The sequence below is a fragment of the Camelus ferus genome, chromosome 8 (assembly GCF_009834535.1).
Source record: "Camelus ferus isolate YT-003-E chromosome 8, BCGSAC_Cfer_1.0, whole genome shotgun sequence".
Lineage (NCBI taxonomy): Eukaryota > Metazoa > Chordata > Mammalia > Artiodactyla > Camelidae > Camelus > Camelus ferus.
Window position 1 is genome coordinate 43,408,549 of NC_045703.1, and position 24,215 is coordinate 43,432,763.

At 35.5% G+C, this 24,215-nt stretch overlaps 2 protein-coding genes across 8 annotated transcripts in view; one reads left to right on the forward strand and one right to left on the reverse strand.

Annotated features, from left to right (window-relative positions):
• C8H6orf58 (chromosome 8 C6orf58 homolog) overlaps positions 1-24,215 on the forward strand; it is a 161,032-nt gene that overhangs the window by 118,068 nt on the left and 18,749 nt on the right. For 2 of the 6 annotated variants that reach the window (XM_032484862.1, XM_032484869.1), the window contains one exon: positions 14,221-14,298. In XM_032484862.1, the coding sequence (XP_032340753.1) occupies positions 14,221-14,298 (78 nt within the window). Of the gene's footprint in view, positions 1-14,220; positions 14,533-15,278; positions 15,543-17,221; positions 17,386-24,215 lie in introns of those variants that run through there. The other 4 variants (XM_032484860.1, XM_032484858.1, XM_032484855.1 and 1 more) reach the window with 4 other exon arrangements.
• Positions 1-24,215, reverse strand: part of THEMIS (thymocyte selection associated) — a 155,684-nt gene that overhangs the window by 77,468 nt on the left and 54,001 nt on the right. Inside the window, exons 3-4 of one of the 2 annotated variants that reach the window (XM_032484852.1) lie at positions 20,057-20,515; positions 4,786-5,834 (exon numbers count right to left, since the gene is read on the reverse strand). In XM_032484852.1, the coding sequence (XP_032340743.1) occupies positions 4,786-5,834; positions 20,057-20,515 (1,508 nt within the window). The remainder of the gene's footprint in view (positions 1-4,785; positions 5,835-20,056; positions 20,516-24,215) is intronic. The other variant, XM_032484854.1, reaches the window with a different exon arrangement.

The following is a 24,215-nucleotide window of genomic DNA, read 5'->3' on the forward strand; positions in this document are numbered from 1 at the left end:
GATATTTTAATGAGTTAAGTGAATTTGAATATTTAAACTCTGAATAACCCTGATGTGGGGCCAACTGATGTCCTTCAAAGTCCAAGGACCCCCAATCCTGGGCTGTCAGATATTTGCCTGTGATCTCTCAACAGATAAAGTACATACTTTACTGGCCATGTTTGCCCTAAGAAACTAATAGCCTTAGGGAATGCCTAATCTCACAATAGCTCATGATGGCTTGTTTCAGCCCACCTTACCAGAGTCATAAACCCCACCACCCTTCACAGACCCTAAACTTATTACCTCACTTACAACCAATCAGAGACTTGTGCACAAGCCGATCAGGCACCTTGTGACCCTACCTTATAAAAGACCTGCAACAACTGACCCTCGGTGTTCACACAGGCACCTCTCTTCTGTGTGGCCCACTGCTGTCTACGGCAGTGTAACCTAATAAACTCCTTTTCTATTCTCACCCTTTGTCTTTGGTAAATTCTTTTACTGCCCTCAACATCGGCCCCACTTTGTCCCTCAACACCTGACAAATTGTTCTCTGAATTTAAAGCCATATTCCACATACAATCCAAAATCTTACAGGCTTGTTTTCAATGGCTGCTTCCTGCCTGCAGAGTATAAGAAAAAATGTTCTATCTAATCACTTCAAAAGCATACACAGAGAGAAGAGCTTTAATGTAGATATCAGAAGACACATAAAAGAAATATATGAAAGGATGACATTGTGAAAATAAGAAATGGTTGGTTGCAAGACTTTTTGAATTCATTATGCAGAAACTGACAGAGCATTCCCTTTAAATTCCAAAATCAGTCTACTAAGTGGAGTTCTATCTTCATGCTGATAAAAATTGTTGAAAATGAAGAGTTCAGTAGGTCTGAACACAGGTAAATTATAGCATCCTCTGACATGTTAAGTGATTTCAGGGAAAATACAGTTCTTTATCTACCACACCAGAAATGATAAAACTAATCATAAAGAATCATAGACGCTTCTAAACTGACTGATAAACTTCCAACCAAGCAAGAATCTCCTAACAACATCACTGACCTAGGGTTTCCTAGCCTCTGCTGAACCCTTTTCATGGACAAGAAACCTGTTCCAACATATTAGACCAAAATTGTCATCTTTTTCACTCTTAACCAATGTTGTAATAGAAAATAAGAATGCACTCTTTGCCATAAAATGGCTCTTTAAATGTTTAAAATAATTAATACCATCTAGTGCCAAGTCACTCAAGTTTAGACTATCACTTTCCTCAACCACTCACAGAAGAAAATGGCCCAGCCTGTTAACCCTTTAACAAGCAACTGTTAACATTTTAACAAAGTTTAGTTACCATTCTTTTTTTTTTTTAACATTTTTTATTGATTTATAATCATTTTACAATGTTGTGTCAATTTTACTTACCATTCTTTAGAAGAGGGACACAAGAATCCATGTGGGGTCTGACTGGTAAATAAGCAGCGAGGAATTATTAAGTTGATCTAGAATTCTATATACATATGAATTTAGTCAAAAATTGCATTCGTTTTATTTTAGTCTGGTCAACCCATTCTGCTTTTAATTATGTCTTATTGTCTTATGGTCTTTAAATTTTTTGGACATTCAGAAATTGGGTGTTTACTTTATTTATTTATTTATTTATTTATTTATTTATTTATTTATTTATTTATTTTTTAGTCAGTTTAAAATGTTGTGTCAATTTCTGGTGTACAGCACAGTTTTTCAGTCATACATTAATATACATATATTCGTTTTCATATTCTTTTTCACTGTGAGCTACTACAAGATCTTGACTATTCATTTCCCTGGGCTGTTTTAGTAGCTGGAGGTAATAGAGAAAATATATGTATTGGTCTCTTCTCCTGGTTCCTGGCACAGAGTTCCTGAAGTCTTTGTAAATTCCTAAGTGATGAACATTAGGGGGATCTTTTGTTCTAATATTTGGCCTTTGATCCCAGTTTCTGACTGAGTTCCTAAATCCTTTAGAATTTCCTGGATGATTGAAGTGTCTTTCGTTCTAATGAGGCGACTTTGGGTGAGCTTGTGGATGGCTCTCTGGATGGGGGCTGGTCACTAGAAACGCCAAACCATAATTAGAAGCTTGGATTTAGCCCCAACCCCTATCCTCTGGAGAGGGGAGAGGGACTGAAAAAGGAAGTTAATAGTTGATCATGCGTAAGTGAGGAGGCCTCCATAAAAATCCCAAAAGTACAGAGTTCAGAGAATTTGGAGGTTGGTGAACACATCCATGTACCCAGGAGGATGTTGCACCCCAACTCTATGGGACCGAAATTCCTGAGCTCTCAGGATCCTCCCAGACCTCACCCTATGTATGGTATCTCTTCATCTGACTGTTCATCTGTGTTCTTTATCATATCCTTTAATAACTGGTAAATGTAAGTAAGTGTTTCCGTGAGCCACTCTAGCAAATTAATTGAACCCAAGAATGGGGTCATGGGAACCTCTGATTTGCAGCCAAGTCAGACAGAAATTGTAGGTAACCCAGGGACCTACTATGAAATCAGCATCATAGGTGGGGGGCCCTTAACCCGTGGGAGCTGACGCTATCTCCAGGTAGATAGTGTCAGAATTGGGTTTAGTTGTGGACACCCAAGTGCTATCAAAGAATTGCTTGCTGAGGGAACATTTACACACATCTGGTGTCAGAGGTGTTGTGAGTGTGGTAGTAGTGTAAGAGTAAAGGAGAAACAGGGGGAGGACTGGAGGTTTTTCCAAGCAGTAACCTAGACATAACTTTGTCTTGTGAGCTCCTCTCCTAATAAAACACTTAGATTGTTTTCACCTGAAATTCTGTCAAAGGGCATTTAAAAAATTTGTAAGCATTTTTTTTCTATGAACGCCTTCTTAGTACTATCGGATTTTTGATCTCTTCCTCTCTGACTATAACAGACACTATGGCCGTGTTCTAGATCCTGCTTCTAATTGTCCCTGAAGCTTAGCTGTACCCTTGGGATTGCCAAAGGTACATGAGCTAATAAATTCATTGAAAGGAAAAAGAAAAAAAAAGCCACTTTTCCAACAAAACAAGTGCTAACATAAATACAGATTTTTCTATCTCAAGTTTTATTTATTCTTTCCTCCCAATTTTATGATAATAAATATGAATTTATTATCTTGGAGCTCTATAAGTCAGAAATCCAATATGAGTCTCATTGGCTAAAATCAAAGTGTTGCCAGAGCTGTGCTCCTTTCTGGAGGTTCTAGGGAAGACAGTTTCCTTGTTTTTCCAGGTTCTACAGACCATTTGCTTTCCTTGGCTCAATGATCCCTTCCTCCATCTTTAAAGGCAGCAACCCTGCATCTCTCTAACATTCTCCTGTAGTCACATCTCTTTGACCCTGACCTCAACTGAGGAAGGAGGGTCTTTTAAGGACTCTTGTGATTAACTTGTATCTACCTGGATAATCTCAAGGTCCTTAATTTCAAGCACATGTTGAAAGTCTCTTTTGCCATCCCATATAAAATATTCATAGTTCTGGAGGTTTAAGCATAGACAACTTGGGTGGTGGTGAAAGGGTGGGGGTAGTGGGCTGAGACATTATTCTGCCTCCCACTGAAAATGAGAACAGCATTCCATCTCCCACAACATTCAATTCAGTAATAAAAATATATTAAACAGGAGAAGCCAGACACTCTCCACATTAATAGCAGCCTGTTAATCAACATTATTTGGAAACAGTTGTTTAATTCAAAACGATTCCTTCAAAATTGTTTTTCTAGAAAGGAAATTTCTGCTGGTTTTATGTTTTCCTGAGAATGAAGATCTTTACTGGACTTTCCCAGCATACAATCAGAATGCAATCTTTGAAAAGTAGAATTTCCATACTCACATCCTTGAAGCCCGAGGCTGCTATCATTCTTGAGTACAGAGAGTAAACACAGCATCTCTCTTTGTTTTACTAATTGCTTTGTTTCCCCAAGCTGCTGGCACAACATCTGCCCGGCCAGAATGCACTCTTTCCACACACCATAGAACCACTGCCGGCCAGATAAACGACCCGTGCTCCGTGGTGTAGGGCAAGTGCTCTCCAGGCACTCAGCAGGCAATTTTCAAGAGGCAAAGATTCCAAGCAGATATGAAGCTGTAGCCCCTCCCCTCCCCAAATCTTTAGAGTGGTTATGGAGTTGTTGATTGTTTAATGATCTCATACTGTCTGCAATTTTATTGATTTTGTTTTTCAATAGAACCGTTAAAGATGACAATTCTCAAATAGGCAGCACGTGGGCAGACGCGCGTATTCTCACACACCCAGCTCTGCCAAGTTATTTTTATATCCGTCTGCACATGAAACAAAATGAAGACATGTGTTATAGATGCATGCTACTGGTAACCCCCCACAAGAAAGAAGTTTATTGTGCGCTCATTTCCTGGATGAAGTATTAAAACAACTCCACCTAGAAATAAATGAACAGTCCTTCCAAAATAAAAAGAGATTTTGCTTCTGAGGCAGCTTATAAATCATTCCTAATTACCAAAACCCACTGAAACAGCATTTTGGGTCATCATAATCAAATGTCATCCCTACTATTTCTAATTTCATACAAATTTCTTGTCACAGTTACTGGTTAAGCGTCAAAATACAAAATGCTGTAACAGCTTATGCTCTGTTGATGTTCAATCATCTACTGTGCATCAGAAAGGCTCATTTCAAATATGGCATGAAAGGAAGAAAAGTAAGCAAATACCAAACTCAGAAGAGACTTGAAATAAACTGCCTCCAGAAAAACACTTGAGAGGAAAAATTGCAAAATCATAGCCTTACCTTGGGAGACTTGGGCAGAGCCACTGTCCTTTCCTCTGCTAAGTTTAGCAGGGTTAACTTTGTTTCCTCCACTGAGGGACGTTTGGGAGGTCGAGGTGGGGGGTGCAAGAAAGAGCTTTCATATCTCCGCATCATGTAATACTGTTCTTCAGTGATCTCTTCGACCAGAGTCCTGACTAGAAATGATCCTGGCTCCCTAGACAAATTACTAACTAACTGAACAGTCATATTCAAGCGGCCAACAGGAATTTCCCAGCACTCCCTGGGGTTGGCAAAGTCACTTATGAGGAGATACGAGTCTGTGATAGCTTCCTCTAACTGTAGTCCTGGTATAGCAGCCAAAATGTCTTCTTCAATGGAAAGATCTCTCACAGATACCTTCACGTTGAAGGGCAAGCGGAACTGTGCACAGAGCTCAGAAATCTGGTACTGTTTCTTATCATGAATCACCTCTACAAAACCTCCTTCCATGTACAAAGGGAGCAGGGCTGCCTCATAGGATTTTGTGAGGATTTTTTCACAGGTCAGAACTTTCACCACTTTTTTGATTCCTTCACAGAGGACTTCAGTTGTTTGTGAGTGATGCACTAGAAACTGGTCCCCGACAGATACAGATGACAGCTCATCATGGGGGGGATGAAAAGCTTTGGTGGCTACCACGTGGAGGGGCTCCTTTTCACTCTTTGCTATCTCGAGGTCATAGGCTGTTGGGAACTCCCGAGGTCGCCTCTTGAATTTGCCTTTGTAGCTAGTGGGGATCAAGAAGTGTCTTTTAGGAAAATTGCTTCTAATTTCTGAAGTTAAGATCCTTGATGCCTGATACTTTTTGTGGATCACAATGGTTTTCCCAGGCTGTAAAATGCTTCTAGGTAGCTGGTTTCCTTGAGGAACTTCTATGACTTCAGCCACTATGGGGAACTCCTTACCGGTCATTTCAAAAAGATCTTGTGTTGTTAACAGCTCAAGAAACCAGTTGGCATCACAACTGTCCGTAATGTCTTTAACTTCAACATCTAAACTGGGGAGGATACGGACTATATCTTTTCTGTCTGGAAAAGGAAAAAAAGACTATGACATTTCTGTGCATCAAAATATTGCTCTAAAGTAATATTAGAATATCTCCAGGTACCAGAGATAAATTTCATTAAAAAAAAACTCAGATGTTCATGATATAACATTTCTTATGTATGATTTTCCTTTTTTAAATTTAAAAACGAAATAGATCATAAATAAAACCAACACCCATATATCTGCTTCTGCTTAGCTTCAGAGAAAGACATAAACCAGTACCTTGGAGTTCTACAAACCTCACCAAAATCACATCCTTCTTACTGCAACCTAAGGGTTGCATTGTCCTGATTTCAATGTTAACCATTCCCTTGTTTTCCTTCATAGTTTTATCACACATAACATACACGAATATATATGCATGTGTTTAAAGGTATATATATGTGTGTGTTTTTTCCCAGAAAATTTATTACATTGTTTTAAGTCATGCTTTTGAAGTCCCGACACTGTATGTAAAATTATCTTAGAAGAAAGTTTTGGTACTTCAAATAAGACCCTTCCTGTGTAAGGCCCACAATATACATCCTACACACAAAATTCTATCCTGTGGGGTACAACTGTATTGCAATATCAGGGGACATAAAGTACTAAGGATTAATACATGGAAGTGGATAGATACCAAAATGCAGTCTTTTTCCAATGTGAAAACTATTTCTCTGTTGGTGCTACATCAACACCTTGATAGAAAAGGAATGGCACAGGATGGGTTACAATTAAAGGAACCACTCAGGAGCCCTGGTGTGCTGGTGGGGTGCTTACTGATGTATTCTTTGGCGAATGTGTCACTGGAGACTAATGAATCTCTGTATTCTTTCCAAGAGCCACTGTCTCAGAAGTCTTTCTTGCAGACTACAGAGACACTTAAAATACTATCCTGAAATCATCTGCTTTTTATACACTGACCTACATAATAAATGTCCCACCTTATAAATGGTCTTGCATTAAAAAAAATAAAGTTATATGTTAATATTAACAGGATTTTATAATAGTTTATATTTTCTTGACAGTTTTCTAAACCTAATGTTGGTTGTATAGCCTTTTCATGATCCACAATTGCTTCCCAGTATATCTAGCCGCCCTTCTGTCGATACTCTTTTTTCTCCGTATGCTTTTAAAAATTAATAATGTAATTTAGAAGACCAAATTTTTTCTCATAAAATAATATCTATATTATTACTTTTTCTATTATTAACTGTTTATGCAGCATCTGGAGACTATAATTCATGTCATATTATTTGTATATGTGGTGTATCAGAGTTCCTAAAAATATAGCACCAAATAGCATTATTTTATTTTCTTGAACATAAAAAAGAAAAAGAAAAAAGAAAAAAACAATGGTTGTCCAAAAGCTGATGGTCCATAAAAATTGTAAAGATTCTCCATTTTAAAAAGGGTTGGAGGAAAGAAAGGGGCTAAAAATTATTTATCAGTTCATTTTATGAAGTTTAGCAAACCCTAACTTTTGAAATCATTGCCACAGGCTTCCCTGAAACTCAAGATGATTTTAGAAACTCTAAAATCTCACTTGTTTGGATCAAAATGAACTAGGTTTAAGAACTGTAGAGCTAGAACTAGACAGGTTCATAGATTCATTTTTCAAATGGAGGGAATAGCTCGACATTAGTAGAATAGAATAGAATCAATCTAAATTGATTCATCACAACAAAGGGACTGTAATGCAAGCGAGAACCCAATCTATATTTGGGCACTGGGTACAGTGGGAAAGGAATTGTTTTAATACCCCAGGAGGACTTTATTGCCAGAAAAAGCCTCTGGGACAGGCTACCTAACTACTGTTAAATTTTTATGTGTCTAGTTTCTGACCTATTTTAAATACTTCTGTACCAAATCCACTGAAGATATGCCAGTATATCTCATCTTACTTGATGTATCAGAGGCATTTGACAGAGTAGGTACAACTCTTTCCCCTTTACTACATTTTCCTCACTTATTTCCTTATCTTACTTATAATTCAACTTTTTTTTGCTAGTTTCTTCTCTCTACACACACCACCCACTCTCCACCCACTACACACCTTTTAATGTGTCTTGATTCTGTTCCTTTCTCTGTCTACACTCACACCCACATGATCTTACAGTCTTATATGTTTAAGAACCATCTGTATGCTGATGATTCCCTGAAGTGTATCTCTAGCCAAAGAAGTCTCCTGTATGCCAAGTATCTAGTTAAGATCTCCACTTGGATGTCTAATAGATATCTCAAAATGAGCGTGCTTAAACTGAAATTCTACTCTTTCCAACCAAAACCTAATCTATCTATTTTTCCATCTCAGTTATTGGGGACTCCATTCTCCTTGTTAAATCCAGAAATCTCAGAGACATTCTTATCTTCTCTCTTGCTTTCCTAACAACCAACATCCATTACATTAAAACTACTCTGATCTAAAGCCACGTTATTTATTGCCTGGTTTATTGCAATGGCTTCCTAACCAGTATCCTGCCAGATAGTCTTTTTAAACGTGAAACTGATAATGTCTTTCTTCTGTTCATAGCCCCACGGTGGCAGTCCTTTTCACTCAGAATAAAAGTCAAAGTCCTTACCAAGGTCCTAGGTTCCATTTGGATCTCATGTGCCGCTGGGTTGCTTCACTCTAACTTACTGCTGCGTCCCTTGTTGTTAATGAGGTCTTTGCATGGTCTGTTACCTCTGCCTGCCACATCCTTCAGCCAGATATGTTTACAATCAACACTCCTACTAATTCTCCTTCTTCTTCAACTCTACTTAAATATTAACTTCTCAATGAGACTTACTGAAAATGTTGTTTCCAAAAACTGAATGTTTGTGTTCCCCCAAAATTCATTTTTTGAAATCTAACCCCCAATGTGATGGTATTTGGAGGTGGGACCTTTGGGTGGTGATTAGGTCATGAGATTAGTGCTCTTATAAAAGAGACCCCAGAGGACTCCCTTGTCCTTCTGCCATGTGAGGACCCAGTAAGGAGCAGGCTGCCTGTGAACTGGGAAGTAGACCTTTACCAGATACCAAATCTGCCAGCATCTTACTATTGTACTTCCCAGCCTCCAAAACTATAAGAAATAAATTTCTGTTGTTTATAAGCCATCCAGTCTACGGGATTTTATTTTAGCCACCAGATGGACTAAGACAGTGCTCAATTTAAAACTGCAATTATCTCTGTCCTTTGCCCTTCTCTATTTCTCTATGTTCCATGTCGCCCTTTACCTTCAATCATTCCATACAATTTGCTTATATTTATTATGACCATTGTTTATTGTTTGTTTACCCAAAATGGAATATGTTCCATATGGAGCACAAGCTACACAGGGATAGGAGTCTTTCTTTGGTTCAACAACACAACCCAGTGTCTAGCATGGTGCCTAGCACACAGTAGGTACTCAGTAATTAAATAAACTGAATGAGTGAAAAACAGTTGAAAGAATAATGTCCTTGATTGAGCTTCAAAGGTTATGATCTCATAAACAAGTAGAGTTCCAGGTAAAATTTCATTTTCTACTGCTAAAACTCTTATTGTACATCATAGAAGGTAGAGTGTATTTCATTTAAAACATGCCATTTCAGGTTGTAGTTTATCTTATTCAATACAACACTTTTCTGTTGTTTAATTTCTACAAAATAATAATCTTGACATTTTAGGGTATGAAAATAATCATGATGCATATACCTTAAGAGAAGATTCAGTACAGGGAAATAGCACATGTAGTGAAAATCAACTATCCTTCTTGGATCCATCAGAGAATTGAGGTTACAGGACAAACTATCACCCTCAAAACTGGAGAGATGGGGGAATACAGAGATTTATAGCTTTGGGGAAGCAGAAACCACTGCTGGAGCCAAAACAGGTAAGAACACTTTAAGAGTAACTGACTAACTGCTGGAGACTAAGCATGGACAAGCTTGAGAGATAAAACTTATGGAGGGCCAGGCTTAGGTGGATCCCCTACGCTTTCCTGAGCTCACTTCCAGGAACCCCACTAGCTTCTCAGGGTGAAGATCTGAGAAAAATCCCCTCATGCTTTGGGCAGGGTGAGGGGAAAACTAACCATTCTGAAATACACCCATATCACACTAAGTGTGTCTTAAAAAAAGGCCTGCCCTCAAGGAAAACCATTTTACCACAGCCTGAACAACTTGGGTCTTGCCAGAGTCTAACTGATGTGGGGGAAAGGAATTACCCAACTCCAGCTACCTCTAGACTTCCATATGGGAAAGGGGAATACCCAACTCAAGCCTCCTCTATCCTTCTTCATGAGGGAAGGGAAATACATAGCTCCTGACCATGACAGCCGTTCTGTCTCACCAAGGGGATGTGGGCAATAAAGCTGAGAAGCAGGGTCAGTAAAAGACTGAGACCTAATTACAGGATTACAGAATGCTTCCCCTCCCCTAAACATCACCACCCATATCAAGAAGATTTCTAAATAATACCAGGAAATTACAGTAGAAAGAATGGCATTTACAACCCCTATTTTAAAAGGTCTCTAGGGAAAGACAATAGGGGAAACAATAAACAAGGACACTACATAAAATTTTAGCTTCTGACACCTACAGGTACAGCAAACAGTGAACTAACTCCCAGACAGATAAACCTAAAACCTCATAACAAAGGCACATCTACCTGTTTCTTTGGCCTAATACATCATGCCTAGCTTTCGACAAAAAACTGCAAGGTGTGTTAAAAGGCAAACAGCACAGTCTGAAAAGACAAAGGAAGCATCAAAACCAGACTCAGATATGGCTGAGATTTTGGAACTATAACACTGGAAATTTAAAATATGATTAACACACTAAGGGCTCTAATGAAGGAAAATGCAAAAAAAGATGGGTAACTTAATCTGCTTAAATATTATCTTCTCTGTGCTAGAAATTAAAGACATGTGGGAACAGAAATGAAGGATGACTTTCATGGGTTTAGACTGGACATAGCTAAGGAAAGAATCAGTGAGCTTGAAGATTATGTCCATAGAAACTTCCCAAACTGAAAAGCAAAAGAAAAAGAGTGGAAAAAAAATGGAACAGAATATCAAAGACCTGTGGGACAATCACAAAAGATGTAATATATCCACCGTGGGAATGCCAGAAGGAACAAAAGAGAGAAAGGAATAGAAGCAATACCAAAGTAATAATGGCTGAGAAGTTTTCAAATTTTGAAGCTTGGAGAACAAGAATCTGGATAAATACCAAAAAACCAACACTAAGGCATATCACATTTAAGCCGCAGAAAATCAAAGAAGAGAGAAAACTTGAAGAAGCCAGAAGAAAAAAAAGTCTTACCTATAGAGGAAGAAGGACAAGAATTACATTGGACTTCTTTTCAGAAACCATTTTTACGATAAAAGTAAAAAGACAGTAAGAGGCATATTTTAAGTATTGAAAGGAAAAAAAACCCCCACCAATCTAGAATTTTGTACATAGCAAAATTATTCTTTAAAAGACAAGGGTGGCAGAATATACTATCCCAAAATATATTCACTTTGGTTTAAAAGATTCTTTCAAGCTAAAGTTACTTGAAAAACAGCAGATGCAAGAAGGACAATTCTAATTTTCCTTTTCTTCCTGAAAACAGGAGATAAAAATGCTCATGTGAGAGTCTGAGGTTTGCAGGTACCAACTACTATATATAAAATAGATAAATAACAAGTTTCTACTGTAAAGCAAAGGGAACTATATTCAATATCTTGTACTAACCTATAATGAAAAAGAATATGAAAATGAACATATGTATGTATATGTATGACTGAAATATCATGCTGTACACCAGAAATTGACACAACATTGTAAACTGACCATAGTTCAATTAAAAAAAAAATCATGTGAAAGATGCCCTTCCTGTACCAGAAGAAAGGACACATTTTTTACAGGTAGTCAAAGCCAAGGGAATTCTGTACAAACAGACCTTGTTAGAATCTGCATCTTCCTTTAGCATCCCCACATAGTTTAGTTACTTTTCCACAGTTGCTTCAGTTGTTCAACCTAAAATAAAAGCATTCATTCTTCATTGGGGTCTTCATTTTCTTAAAAGAGCTCCTGTGTCAAAATTATATAAATGTGTATGCTTTTCTCTTCTTAATCTATGTAATGTTAGTTTAATTCTCAGGCCCAGCTGAGAAATTGTGAGAGGAGAAAGGTAAAATTTTACCTCCCCTACAAATGTGAAGGAGAAATAAAGACACTCTCAGACAAAGAAAAATTTAGGGCATTTGTCACCAGTAAACCTGACTTGCAAGGAACATAAAAGAAGTTCTTCAGAGAGAAGAAAATGATATATCAGAAACTCAGATCTACATTAAAAAAGGAAGGGTATTAGAGAAGGAATAAAGGAAATATAAAATGTTTTGTTTTTCTTATTTTTAATTGATATAATAGTGTGTTCAAAATAATAACAGTAACAACATATTGGATGATTATAGCTCATGGGTAATGAAATGAATGACAGTCATGTTGTAAGGGACAGGAGAGAGGAATTGGGAATACTTTGTTATGAGGTACCTGCACTCGCCACAAAGTGGTATAGTGTATTTGAAAGAGGACTTAGATTATAAATGAATATTGCACACACTAAGGCAACAACTAAAAAAATTCTAAAAATATTCTAAAGTATAATTGATATACTGAGGAAGACAGAAATGGAATCACATGAAAGGCTTAGTTAAGACCACAGTAGGAAGAAAAAGAGTGGAAGAAATAACACATCTAGTTTGGGGATGGGGATAAAGATAGATATTATGAAAGATGCAGTTACAATAATGTCTTTAAGGATGTAGAAAATTACAAGTCAAGATAGGAAGGAGAGAGAATATCCCAGATGATCAAAGCACTATGATCAACAATAAAGAAAAAGAAAAAAAGTAAGGTACACTCAGGGATTAATACGTAGTCAGCCTTGGGATTTTAATCTAGGGCATTGAGTCTGGACAGGAGAATCACTGAAAAGACTATAAAGACGAATCGACCCCTTGAATGCCAGGCAGAGGAATGCGCAGCTACTTCAGGAGGAAATCAAAATATCTGAGATTAAGAATGACCAAATGAAATTAGAATTTTGGCAGATTAATTTGATAGCTCAATGGTAAGCGCAGCTGAAATGAGAGCATTTACCTCTCTACTAACTGCCACAAAGCCCAAAAATGCCCAGTATACCAACAACTCACTCTGCCTAATTACTTTTGCATCAGCTTCACATTTTATATATTTTGCTCTTATGTCTGTTAGTACATTAAAACAAACCCTCTTTAGTTTTTAGTACTATTCTCTTTAGTCTTCCATGTTTTAAGTTCTCCATAACCAAAAGTTGAGAAAAACCAACTTATATTTGTTTAAAGTTACCTAGAATTTGGAAGTGATATCCTCAAGTTTTTAAACTGGAATAGCCTTAATCAATTTTTTATGACATATTTTATTATGTCTAAGTGTCCAAGAAAAAGATACAGAAATCAGTATTTTTTTGCTTTGCTTTTCTTATAAAACAAAAAGTTACATGTTCTTATAAAAATATTTTTTAAGAGAGGAGATAAAACATTACAATCTTCTATAAATTGATCTGCTTTAGATTACCATTGCTTACATTCTGGTATATATAATTCCTGTGTGTGTATGTGTCTATGTGTATTACAAATTATTTAAACAATTGTCATCTTATAATTGAAAAATATAATCCTCCCTTCCCCCAACTTAAAAAAAAATGGCTATAGAGAGCAAGGTAAACTAGAAAATTTCCCGAAAAAGCTATCTTGACTTCAAAAGTGAGAAAGAGATAAGAAGACAGCAACTCAGAGCACAAGAGATAGTCCTGGAGGTGTTAATTTCAAACTAATCTGAAGTAAAAACAATAGATACTCATAAGACCTTAGTTTAGGCTTCCAATATTTTCTTTCTGGGAGAACTTGAATTGTTCTTGCTTAGGTATGTTTTCTGGTTATCCAAAGGGAGCTCTTGTGAAAAAATTCCATTCCATTTTCTCTAAAAAGCTAACACTGCTCCCCTCTTTCCACTTCTGAGTCATTTCATTAAAAGTTGTCATCTACCTCTTCTTTCAGGGAAAGTCCCTTTACAGCTAGGGCCAATGTTAATCATAATGTGGTGCTTTTCTGCATTTCCCATTGCAACAACTCTTTTAGCTAAGTGTGAATTTGGGGGACCCCACTAGAAATGATCTTTAAAGAGAAAATAGTTAGGCTTGGTTAATGTTGGACAATGCATGTTTCCTTGGGCAGCTAATATTTAATTCTGGAATACTAGTCTCAATTCAGCATTTGAGGACCTATCCTTTGCAACTGGACCTGAATTAGCAGTATACGATTGGAAGTCTACTGAGACAATCTTATTCAAGTCTTGAAGGCAAGATGACTGTTTCCACTTCTCTCTTTGCAGGAAACAGTACAAGGTCTCAGAATCTGGAAACGAGGCATGGGTGAGCAGGGGAGAAGCACAGGACTGAAGGCAAAGGAGGTAAGTCTGAACCTGAAGGGGAATGGTGAAACCCTCAGCAACTTCCCCACACAGTTACAACAGTTCCAAAAACCCCAGAAGGTATCAAGAAGACTCTTTTCAGATGAAATGGAACAAGTCCTGGAAGAAAGACTCAGAGGACCTGAATCTGGGGGAATTTTCCAAAGAAAAGCTGACAAAATGAAACCTAAAATTCAGAAACAAAGAACTGGTATATAAATAGTGCCTCACTTGTAAATTAAATCTTAAAATATGTCTCACATGTAAATATGAACAAATGGTAAATAATTATGAGGCATTTGAGGAAGAATGACAGACCAACACTTCAAAAAAAAAGGGCTCAAAAAAGGAAGACAAAATGCAAAGAACAGTAGAAAACTTTAAGGAATAGTACATTATTTTCAGAGAGATAAGATACTATTGCATCCTTAAAACAAGAACATGGTAACAGTTTTAAATGATATAAGAAATAACTCTTGGAAATTAAAAATATGATAGCTGAAATTAAAAATTCATTAAAACAGTTGGAAATATAGTTAAGGAACTTCCCCTGAAGGTAAACCAAAGACAAAGAGACATAAAATAGAGAAGAAAATAGTCCTAGATCAGTATGGATGCTTCAACACAAGATTAGAAGTTATAGAAAGAGAGAAGAGAAAAAACTGTTGAGAGGAAATTGTCAAAGAATCATTACCCTAGAAATGAAGAACCTGAATTTCCAAACTGAAAATTTCCCTCACGATGAATGAACAGACCTACCACAAAGCACATTACTTTGAAACTTCAGAATACTATGGATAATCTCTCAAAGGCAATATTGGAAGGTAGAAGATAAGGGAGCAAATCTTTCAAAATTCTGAAAAGTAATTTTCAACCTGGAATTCTAGAAGTAGCCAGACTCAATTTTATCTGAGTGTAAAATATTTTTTAAGATGCTAGTTTTCTACTTAACTAATAAATATCCTCTGCACCTTTCTCAGGAAATAAGTCAGGATGGGCTCCTCAAAACTGGAAGAAAACCAAGAAAGAATAAGTTATTTGATTCCAGAAATTGCTAGTAAACACAGAAGCAAGTCAAAGTGGAACCCCTTGGATGGTTTTAAATGGAAGTCCCAGGACAGCACTGTTATGGACTTAATGATTGTTTCTCTCAATATTCACATGTTGAAACCCTGCTCCCTAATGTGAGGGTATTAGGAAGTGGCATCTTTGGGAAGTGATTAGAATTAGGTGAGGTCATGAGGAAGGAGCCCTATCAATGAGATTAGTGCTCTTATAAAAGTCACCAGAGAGCTTGCTTCCCATCTCTTCTCTCCACTGTGTGAGGATACAGTGTAAAACCTAGAAGAGTTTCCTCACCAGAATTTGATAATGCTGGCACCCTAATTTCAGCCTTCCAGCCTCTAGAACTCCAAGAAATAAATTTGTTGCTTATAAGCCACCCAGTCTATGGGATTTTTATTACATCATTAACAAGCTAAGATAAGCACCTATGCATTAGGTCTAGAGAGCCACAAATTCAGATCGGAGCATGAGGTTGGAGGGTTCCATGAGGAATACTTCAGGCTAAAAAATAATAGAAAATGTAGAACTCCTAACAGTTTGGGCTCTGGAAAACTGCAACGAAAGAGTTTATTTATTAATTTTTTTTACAAAGATGATAGAAAATACTTCAAGACTTAGAAGAAGATTGAAGAAAACTAAGCAATGAAATAATAAGGTCATTATTAGAGAAAAATAAAGAATTACACAGAATTATAGCCATTATCTACTACTTGATTCAGCAACGAATTGTCACAATAATAAAACTACTAATGCTGAATCATAACTTATCATACACTGAGAGAACGGGGAAAGGGAAGAGGAAGTAGTAATATAAGGACATCAAATCTTCATCACCACGTGTGGAAGTCAGTTATTACTGTCTAAAGTTGATCACTTGAAAAATAGCAATATCCCTGTATTATTTGGAAATGTGAATGGAAATATAAGAAGGCAGGAGCTAAATATTTACATGAGTTACCTCGGAGTAGCAGAGGGTGAGGAGAAATTTGGGAATGGTCAAGGGCACAAAATTTGTTGATAACTTTATGTCTTTTTTTTTTACCACTATCTGACTTTTTAAACTTTTAACTAATTCATACACTGCCTTTCTGATACCACTATTCTGCTTATATTCTGCTTATATGATTTCAGTTCTCTGTTTATAAATGAACTAATATGTCCTATGTTTGAGCAGAAACTTTTCTGCAAGTTATGAAAGGCACCAAGTTTTCCTTTTAAAGTAAAATATAACTTTCCAACACTTAAAATAAATATCCATTAAGAAGGAAGTAATCAATTGATACATCAAAACATAACACTAGTAAAGAGTTTTAACAATCAAGATTGCTGCTTTTTTGAAGTAACTTTAAAAAGCTGGCTCAATTTTTCATTTTCAAATACTATACATTGCATTTGTTACACTAAGACGAATTTTTTCTTTCTGTGAAAGACACAAACAGGTTTTGCTATGACTTATATCAAAGCAGTAGTTAGAGGTCTTGGATGGTTATTTATACATCTTTTCCAAAGAGATATAGTTTAAAAAAATCATTAAATGTGTAGTAAAAGAGGAGTTTGGCCTATAATGGAAATATGACCAAGAGTTTCTAGGAACAAATATTTCACTTAAGCATTTTCTGCTACTTTTCTTTTTTATGAAGGATACATTTTCACATTAGTAACATTAAAAACTAGCACTCAGAGTAGAATATCTTATATTTCTCCTTTTCTCTATTTATTTACTATGTTCTATTTTCAGCAAATCAATATTTCATAGCTTCCTATAGCTCTCAATCTTTTTCATCTTGCTTTTTCCTCTAAGGTTTCTCTAAAATTGCCTATCCTTGACTCAGAACTATTCTTTTTCTTGTCACTTTAGAAAGGAAGGACTCAAGCCAAGAGGAGTTTGAACTGTGCCTGACATTCAAGGCCACTGAAAAGCAACTTAGCAGGCAACATGCCCTTGACTTCAAGGCAAGTTTAGTCATCAGTATAAGAAAGAATAATGTAAAACAAGAGCACAATTCTTTTAAGTGTACATTTTATATTTAGAAGAAAAAACGCCTGTAACAATAATTTTAATTTTAATAATTGGGCTTTTTGTGTTGGATACCTATCCTCTATTTCCAGGGAATACTCTGCACTACACATGAAAAGCAGTTTCATACAGCATTTGTACTGAAGTCACTATACAATAGGAACTAATGTTTAAAATAATCCCTAATAATCCAAAATAATTAAGATCAAAATTCAATTTTAATATTATTAAAGAATGGAAATTGGACTAAAACATTTTGAGAAGGATTTTATTTCAACCAAAGGCTTTCTTCTGGGAACTTAATTAGCAGGAAACCAAATTTAAGGCCATCTAAACAATTCTAATAGCCCCTGCTCTTCTGTCAATGTTAATATTTATTAAACTGCACCACCATCCAACCAGTAGATCAAGTCAGAAGCCTGAGAATTAGCTGGACATTTTCCCCCTTCCAACAGACCTTCAGATCTTGCTGGTTTTACTTCTTAAATACCCAATAAGACCAGCTATCCATCTGATATTACTATTGTATTCACTCTCCAATACCCTGCCACGGAACCAATGGCCTCACTACTCTTCTGACCCTGTTCCTCCAGCTGAAAAACCTTTATTTGCTTTTTGGAACAAATGTTGACCCTTAACATATATTTCAAGTCTCTCCCTGACTGATTCTACCCACAACCCACCAACCCCATTGCATGTTTCAATGTCTCAACCTGCCTTCTCCTCTCTTTTTTCACACCAGCTGCACTGGAACTCCAATCTCTTGCTTATCTGCTTTCCCACAAGTTGCAATCACTTTCTCCAATGTTGTCCCCTCTTTCTCTACTTGCCCTCTCCTATTTACCCTTCCAGTTTTACTCTAAATGCCATATCCTTAGAGAAGCTTTTCTCGATCCCTAACTTAAATTCATTAAATGTTGTAACCACCAGGTTCATGTGCTTTGATTCTGGGTCGGCCTTTATTTGCAGCTGTGTGATAGGAGATGACAATGGTTTTAGAAAATTAACAAATTTTAAAATGAGAAAATGCTATCCATTATTTAGGAAAATTGAGGAAAACTCAATTATCAACTTTGCTCATTCTGGGATAGCTAACAGAACACTAATGTGAGTTCTGAAGTTTGATGTAACTTCAATTTTTTTGTCATGTTAAAAAATAATCAGGGGGAGGGTATAGCTCAAAGTGCTAGAGCGCATGCTTAGCATGCACTAGGTCCTGGGTTCAATCCCCAGAACCTCAAATAAACCTAATTACCTCCCTCCCCCTCCCCCCAAAAAAGAAAAAAACTAAAAAAATCAATAATAATAATTTGGCCTCAATTTTTTGTAGTACTAAAAAAAAAATCACTACTTGAGTGGTATTCCTTACCTGTACCTTTAGTTCAAACGAATTAATTGATTTCTGGTTAAATATTCATTTATAACAAAATTCAACACACAGTTCTAAAATGTACCCAAAGGTCACATTAATTTTTTCATAATATAAGTGACCAACAATATTAATGGAAGCAGAGATAAATAAAATTTGAGATATCCAAAGGGTATCCTCAGACCAAACATTTTTACATACTGCTTTTTTCCACATATGTATTATGTAAGGTATGGAAATAGAACCGTATTTCATTCTCAAAACAACTCCAAGACATAGGCAAAAGGAGTATCATTAAACCTTTTGTACAGACACAGTTTAAATGGCTTACTCAAAGCCACCACCACCTATTAAGTTTTTGACCAGAGTTAGAATCCAGGACTGTTAACTGCAAATACAGAACTCTTTGCTCCATACTTGTCCCACTTACGTGCCATAATCTTAAAAAGTCAAGGTATTAGTTTCTTTAGAATAGCAATGCTCTTTCCAGTGATTCTTCTTTTAAAATGCAAAAATCTTATGAAGCTTATATATTAAAATACACTATGAAGAGACAGGGAAGGGGGAGGGCCAAGATATGGGTTTGGGATTAATAGATACAAACTATTATGTATAAAATAGATAAGTTACAAGGACATACTGTACAGGACATTATCTTGTAACAACTTTAAAGGGAGTATTATCTCTAAAAATACTGAATCACTATGCTCTATACTTGAAACTAATATAATATTGGAAATCAACTATATTTCAACAAATTTTCTTTTAAACCACACTTACGTGTGAATTGATCTGTCACATTATTTTCCCTTAAGTTAGAGGGACTCCCAGCTAATAGGAAGATTTATGACCAGTGATGGATGGCTAAAAAAAAAAGCAAAAAAAAGTATCTCACAAAAGTAGGAGTAAGGGATACATTAAGGAAACTTTACATTCTTACCTCTTTTTTGACCACTTCCATACAAGAAAGCTTCTTTCTAACCAATTAAGTTCTATTCTAAAAAGTAGTTTGTTTCTGACCATGTTTAACCGGAAATGATAAAAACAGGTATTTTAATCTGTCTATACCTGACAGTTATAGCATTTTACATTTGGATAGCACCACACAATTTACAATATACATTTACATACACTATTATTTGATACTTGCAACAAATACATGGTTTGCTTATTTACAGATAAGAATCCAACTCTCAGTGGGTTTAACAGACAAGTCAGGGACAGAGTCCCACTTTTTAGACTCTAAAACCTTTCTCTTTCACAAACAATGCTCATGCCCATAGAGCTCATTCTCAGTGGATACTTACATTTCATCACACCTTGAATTTCATAAACAGGCTTGAGAATCAGAGAACCATGAAAGCCTTTAGGGAATGGATTTGTTAAGTCCCACTTATCCGAAAAATCTGTAAGTTTCACTGTTCGTGTTCTGTTCTTGGGGATCTTCCATTGGACAATCTCCTTTAGGGTATAAATATGTTCATCTTCACACTCATAGAATTCTCCTTCTTGTGACAAAGGCAAAGTAAATGAGTGATTTTGATGATCCCTTAGCACTCCACAGTTCACCATTTTTTCTCCATTGATCTCTTCAACTGAGTTGAGCATGATTTGCTCACCCTGCCTTATAATGAGATTCTCTAGTTTTATATCCTTCTGATGATAGAAGCAAGGATGCCCTAGTCTACTTGGTCCAATATGGATGGTTCTTGTAATTTCGTCCATAGTGAGGTATGGAGTTTTATCAGCCACAATCTTAAAAAGACCTAAGAACAGAATTGTGTGAATTAACGAGAGTTCTTACAATGAAAGTTATCATAAGAAAATCACAGAGACAGTTATAAAACAAGTATAATGTAGCATTTAAAAGTAATGTACTTGGGAGAGGATATAGCTCAAGTGGTAGAGCTCATGCTTAGCATGCACAAAGTCCTCAATTCAATCTCCAGTATCTCCTCTAAAAATAAATAAACCTAATTCCACCTCCTCAAAAATACAAATTAAAAGTATTTTTTAAAGATTAGAGATACTTGTGTTAATCCTGAGTTCTTCTAGGTAAAATCTTAATGTATTATCTGTAGATTACTGAATCATCAGATCCAGGTCACATAAATGGAAACAAGGGGAAAATACCTTGAAAAAGAAGAGGCCCTGTTCTTGGAAATGAAATATGCATGACATACTGGCTATCTTCCGACTACATGTGTGATCTTGAGCAAGGCACTTAATCTCTCAAGATAATATTTTTTATTTTTAATTTTTAAAATGAAAGGCTTGGATTAGATCAGTGTTTCCATAAATATACTCTCTGGAAACACCAAAATTAATAGATAAACGGAAACTGTTTCATGGTCAAAGTAACAATTACAAAGCTATTACCTGGAAATAGATGGTGATGAGGGTTGTACAACATTGTGAGCGTACTTAACGACACTAAATTGTATACTTTAAAGTGGTAAATTTGATGTTATGTATATTTTACCACAATAAAAAGTATCTACATATTTCCACATAATTTAAGACTTCTCAGAAACTTTAGATGCACAGTGACTCACAAAAGGGGAATATAACATGTAAAATTTCCCAGATTTCTTTAGTTATAAAACTCTTGGGGGAAACATCCCTTAATCAATTACAATGTAGTATTTCATGATATATTAGTGTTCCACATAACTCTCTGTGGAAAATGCCAAGTTAGATAGTTGTTCTGGATTGAATATTCTTGATTATATGTCATTATTCCTTCTCATTACTTCTCTATAATTTTTCAGTAGTTTCACTATTTGAAACTTTTCCCTCTAATACTATTTGGATAGTCACTAACACAGTGAATTTTTATTCTTTACGATATCACTTTTTATGCTTGCAGGTTTGATTAATTCTTCTCTTTGAATTATTTTACTTTTATTTTATGGGCATATCTGCTTTGTAGCACTTTCAGAAATGAAATTATTAAATTATTATGAAATTATTGAATAATTTTAATAAATTACAGAGAAAATAAGAACAAAGGAAAAATTAGGTAACTGCTTTCTTAACCTCAAACTAAATTAAGACAACTTTACATAATAGCGTGCACTAAGAAGGCAGTGTATAAAGAATCTTACTAGAATGATATAGCTTGGAAAATTTACTTACTAGTTTAGTCAAAAATACAGTCCAATTAACATTTCTCTATATATCAAATTATTATTAACCAGGTTATGTCTTTTATGTATATTTTGGGTTATGGTACAAAGATTTATGATGTTATTTTTGTAGTCGATCTTTACTCAAACAAAAAAAAAACCCAGGATTTTGGTTATTTTTAAATATAAACATCCTGAAAAAGTGCAAGTGATGCAATCCTGGCAAAGACTAAGTAAGCTAGGATGTGCAATCTGTCCTGAAAACCTTTAGAAATCGAACAGTGTTCATCCACTGTATGGTGTGCCTGAAGACAGTAAGGCAAAGAAACATTTACTTTGAAGGAATTTCTTATTTCATTATGTCTTGTATAAGGGAAAATCCAATAAAATAGTATTCTTGAGTTCTCCACAGTAATTGAATTTGTGTGTGTGTGTGTGTGCGTGCACATGTTTAATCTCATTTGTCTGCATGTGAAGATTCATTTTTAAGAGTCCACAGTCACTACCAGGCTATAAAAAAAAATCAGCAGTTTTTGTGAAATAAGTTTAAAAAAACAGCTACCTAGGATCTCATAAATGTAGAGAAACAGTTTTATTTCTACCCTAGCTATACTGATGACATAAGTCACAGAAGAATTAATTCAGCATCTTTTTTCTTGGGGAATTGGGCTCACCTGAGGTAATAACAAACCTAAAATGTTATGAAGTAGAAAAAGCCTGAAACCCTAAGGGCCACCATTATTTCAAGTTAATCATACACTTCAGAGCTGTCTTGTTGGATGTCTCTATTGCAAGGAAAAAATCTATCTATGAATCAGTCTGTTTTCCCTTAGAAAATGATTAAGTACACAGTTCAGCATATTAAGTGCCAGAGTACAGGAAAAATATTTGATTAACTTATTTCTTTATATATTATTACAGTCAGTCCAAAGAGTTCTTCCTGATAAACAGCCACTTAAAACCATATAAAGTAGGGCATATACATGTGAATGGTATCATATTAGAACTTCAATTTCACAGTAAACCAAAACACCACAGACCTGATCAGCTTTAAATTCAACCGATTTTTTCTCTACATTTTTAACAAAGAGTATAATAATAGTTTTATACTGGAGAAAATATATTTTTTTATCTATCAAAACAAAACAAAATAAAACACATTTCAAGAGCTGAGTAATCATTAGAGTGATTATAAAATAAGCCAATACATAATCTTCACAATTTAAGTTGAAAGCAGAAAGAAAATAGATTTCTAATTCCAAATTTGATTTCCACCTATTTCAATGGATACTATCGCTATTTTTACTTAGGAAAAATTGTTCATAAAGAGAATGTCACTAGAGAAACAAAAAATCCCTCAAAATTCTTCAGCAAAGTATTGAAATATATAATAATAATAATAATAATAATAATAATAATAATAATAATAATAATAATAATTAATAATAATAATAATGTCCAAACTGTGAGAAAATTCTCCAGATTTCTCAGAGTCAATTATAGGATTATTGAACGTTATCAACTAATGAGTGATTCAAACAATCTTGATAGAAGTCTCCAAGAGCAGAAACAAGGAATGTGAGGAAAGTCACGGATCAAGATAAGAAAATTTTGCATAACTGAACGGAGTATTTAGGAGGGGAGAAGAAACATCAAAGATGGTGACCAAGTTTGTTTAATGTTAGGTGCTAAACGAGGCTGTGAAATTCCTATAATCAAATGTCTTTACATTTATAATGGAGTCAGAATAGTCTATAATACCTATTAATGGTTTTTAATAGTTCTTTTATTTGTAAAAGACGGTAAAAGAGTAAGTCATAAAACGTTTCTATTCATTTTTACCTTGTTGTTTCAACCATTGCATGAAAAAAAACCTTATTTTCCTAATAAGTCCTTAAAAGGAGTGATTATGCAATATCTAATGCATTTGAGATGTTTAACAAATAATTTACGTTAATAATGTTAGATCTTGAAATCAGATAATATAATTTTACATCTATGCCTAAAGCTCTCTTATAATCATAGCTTTATTAATAAAAGTGCTATACATACTTGTTCATGGTAAAGCTTTCTCTCTGCCAAGCAGTGAGAATGAGTTAATAGACCTAGGATGAGAAGGAGAGGATGTGAGAAATTCTCCTTCTTATAAACCTTGGCAAGATCACATTTCCCTGAACTCTCACAGTCCTGAGGAACACTGCCCCTTGTGTTATGGGAAGACACATCAATGTATCAGGACTGGAAAGAATCCCCACAGACTTTATGTCCCACCAAAATCTCTCACAATGCTTTATTAGGAAGATTTTCAAAATACCATACATTTACTACCTAGCCCTGG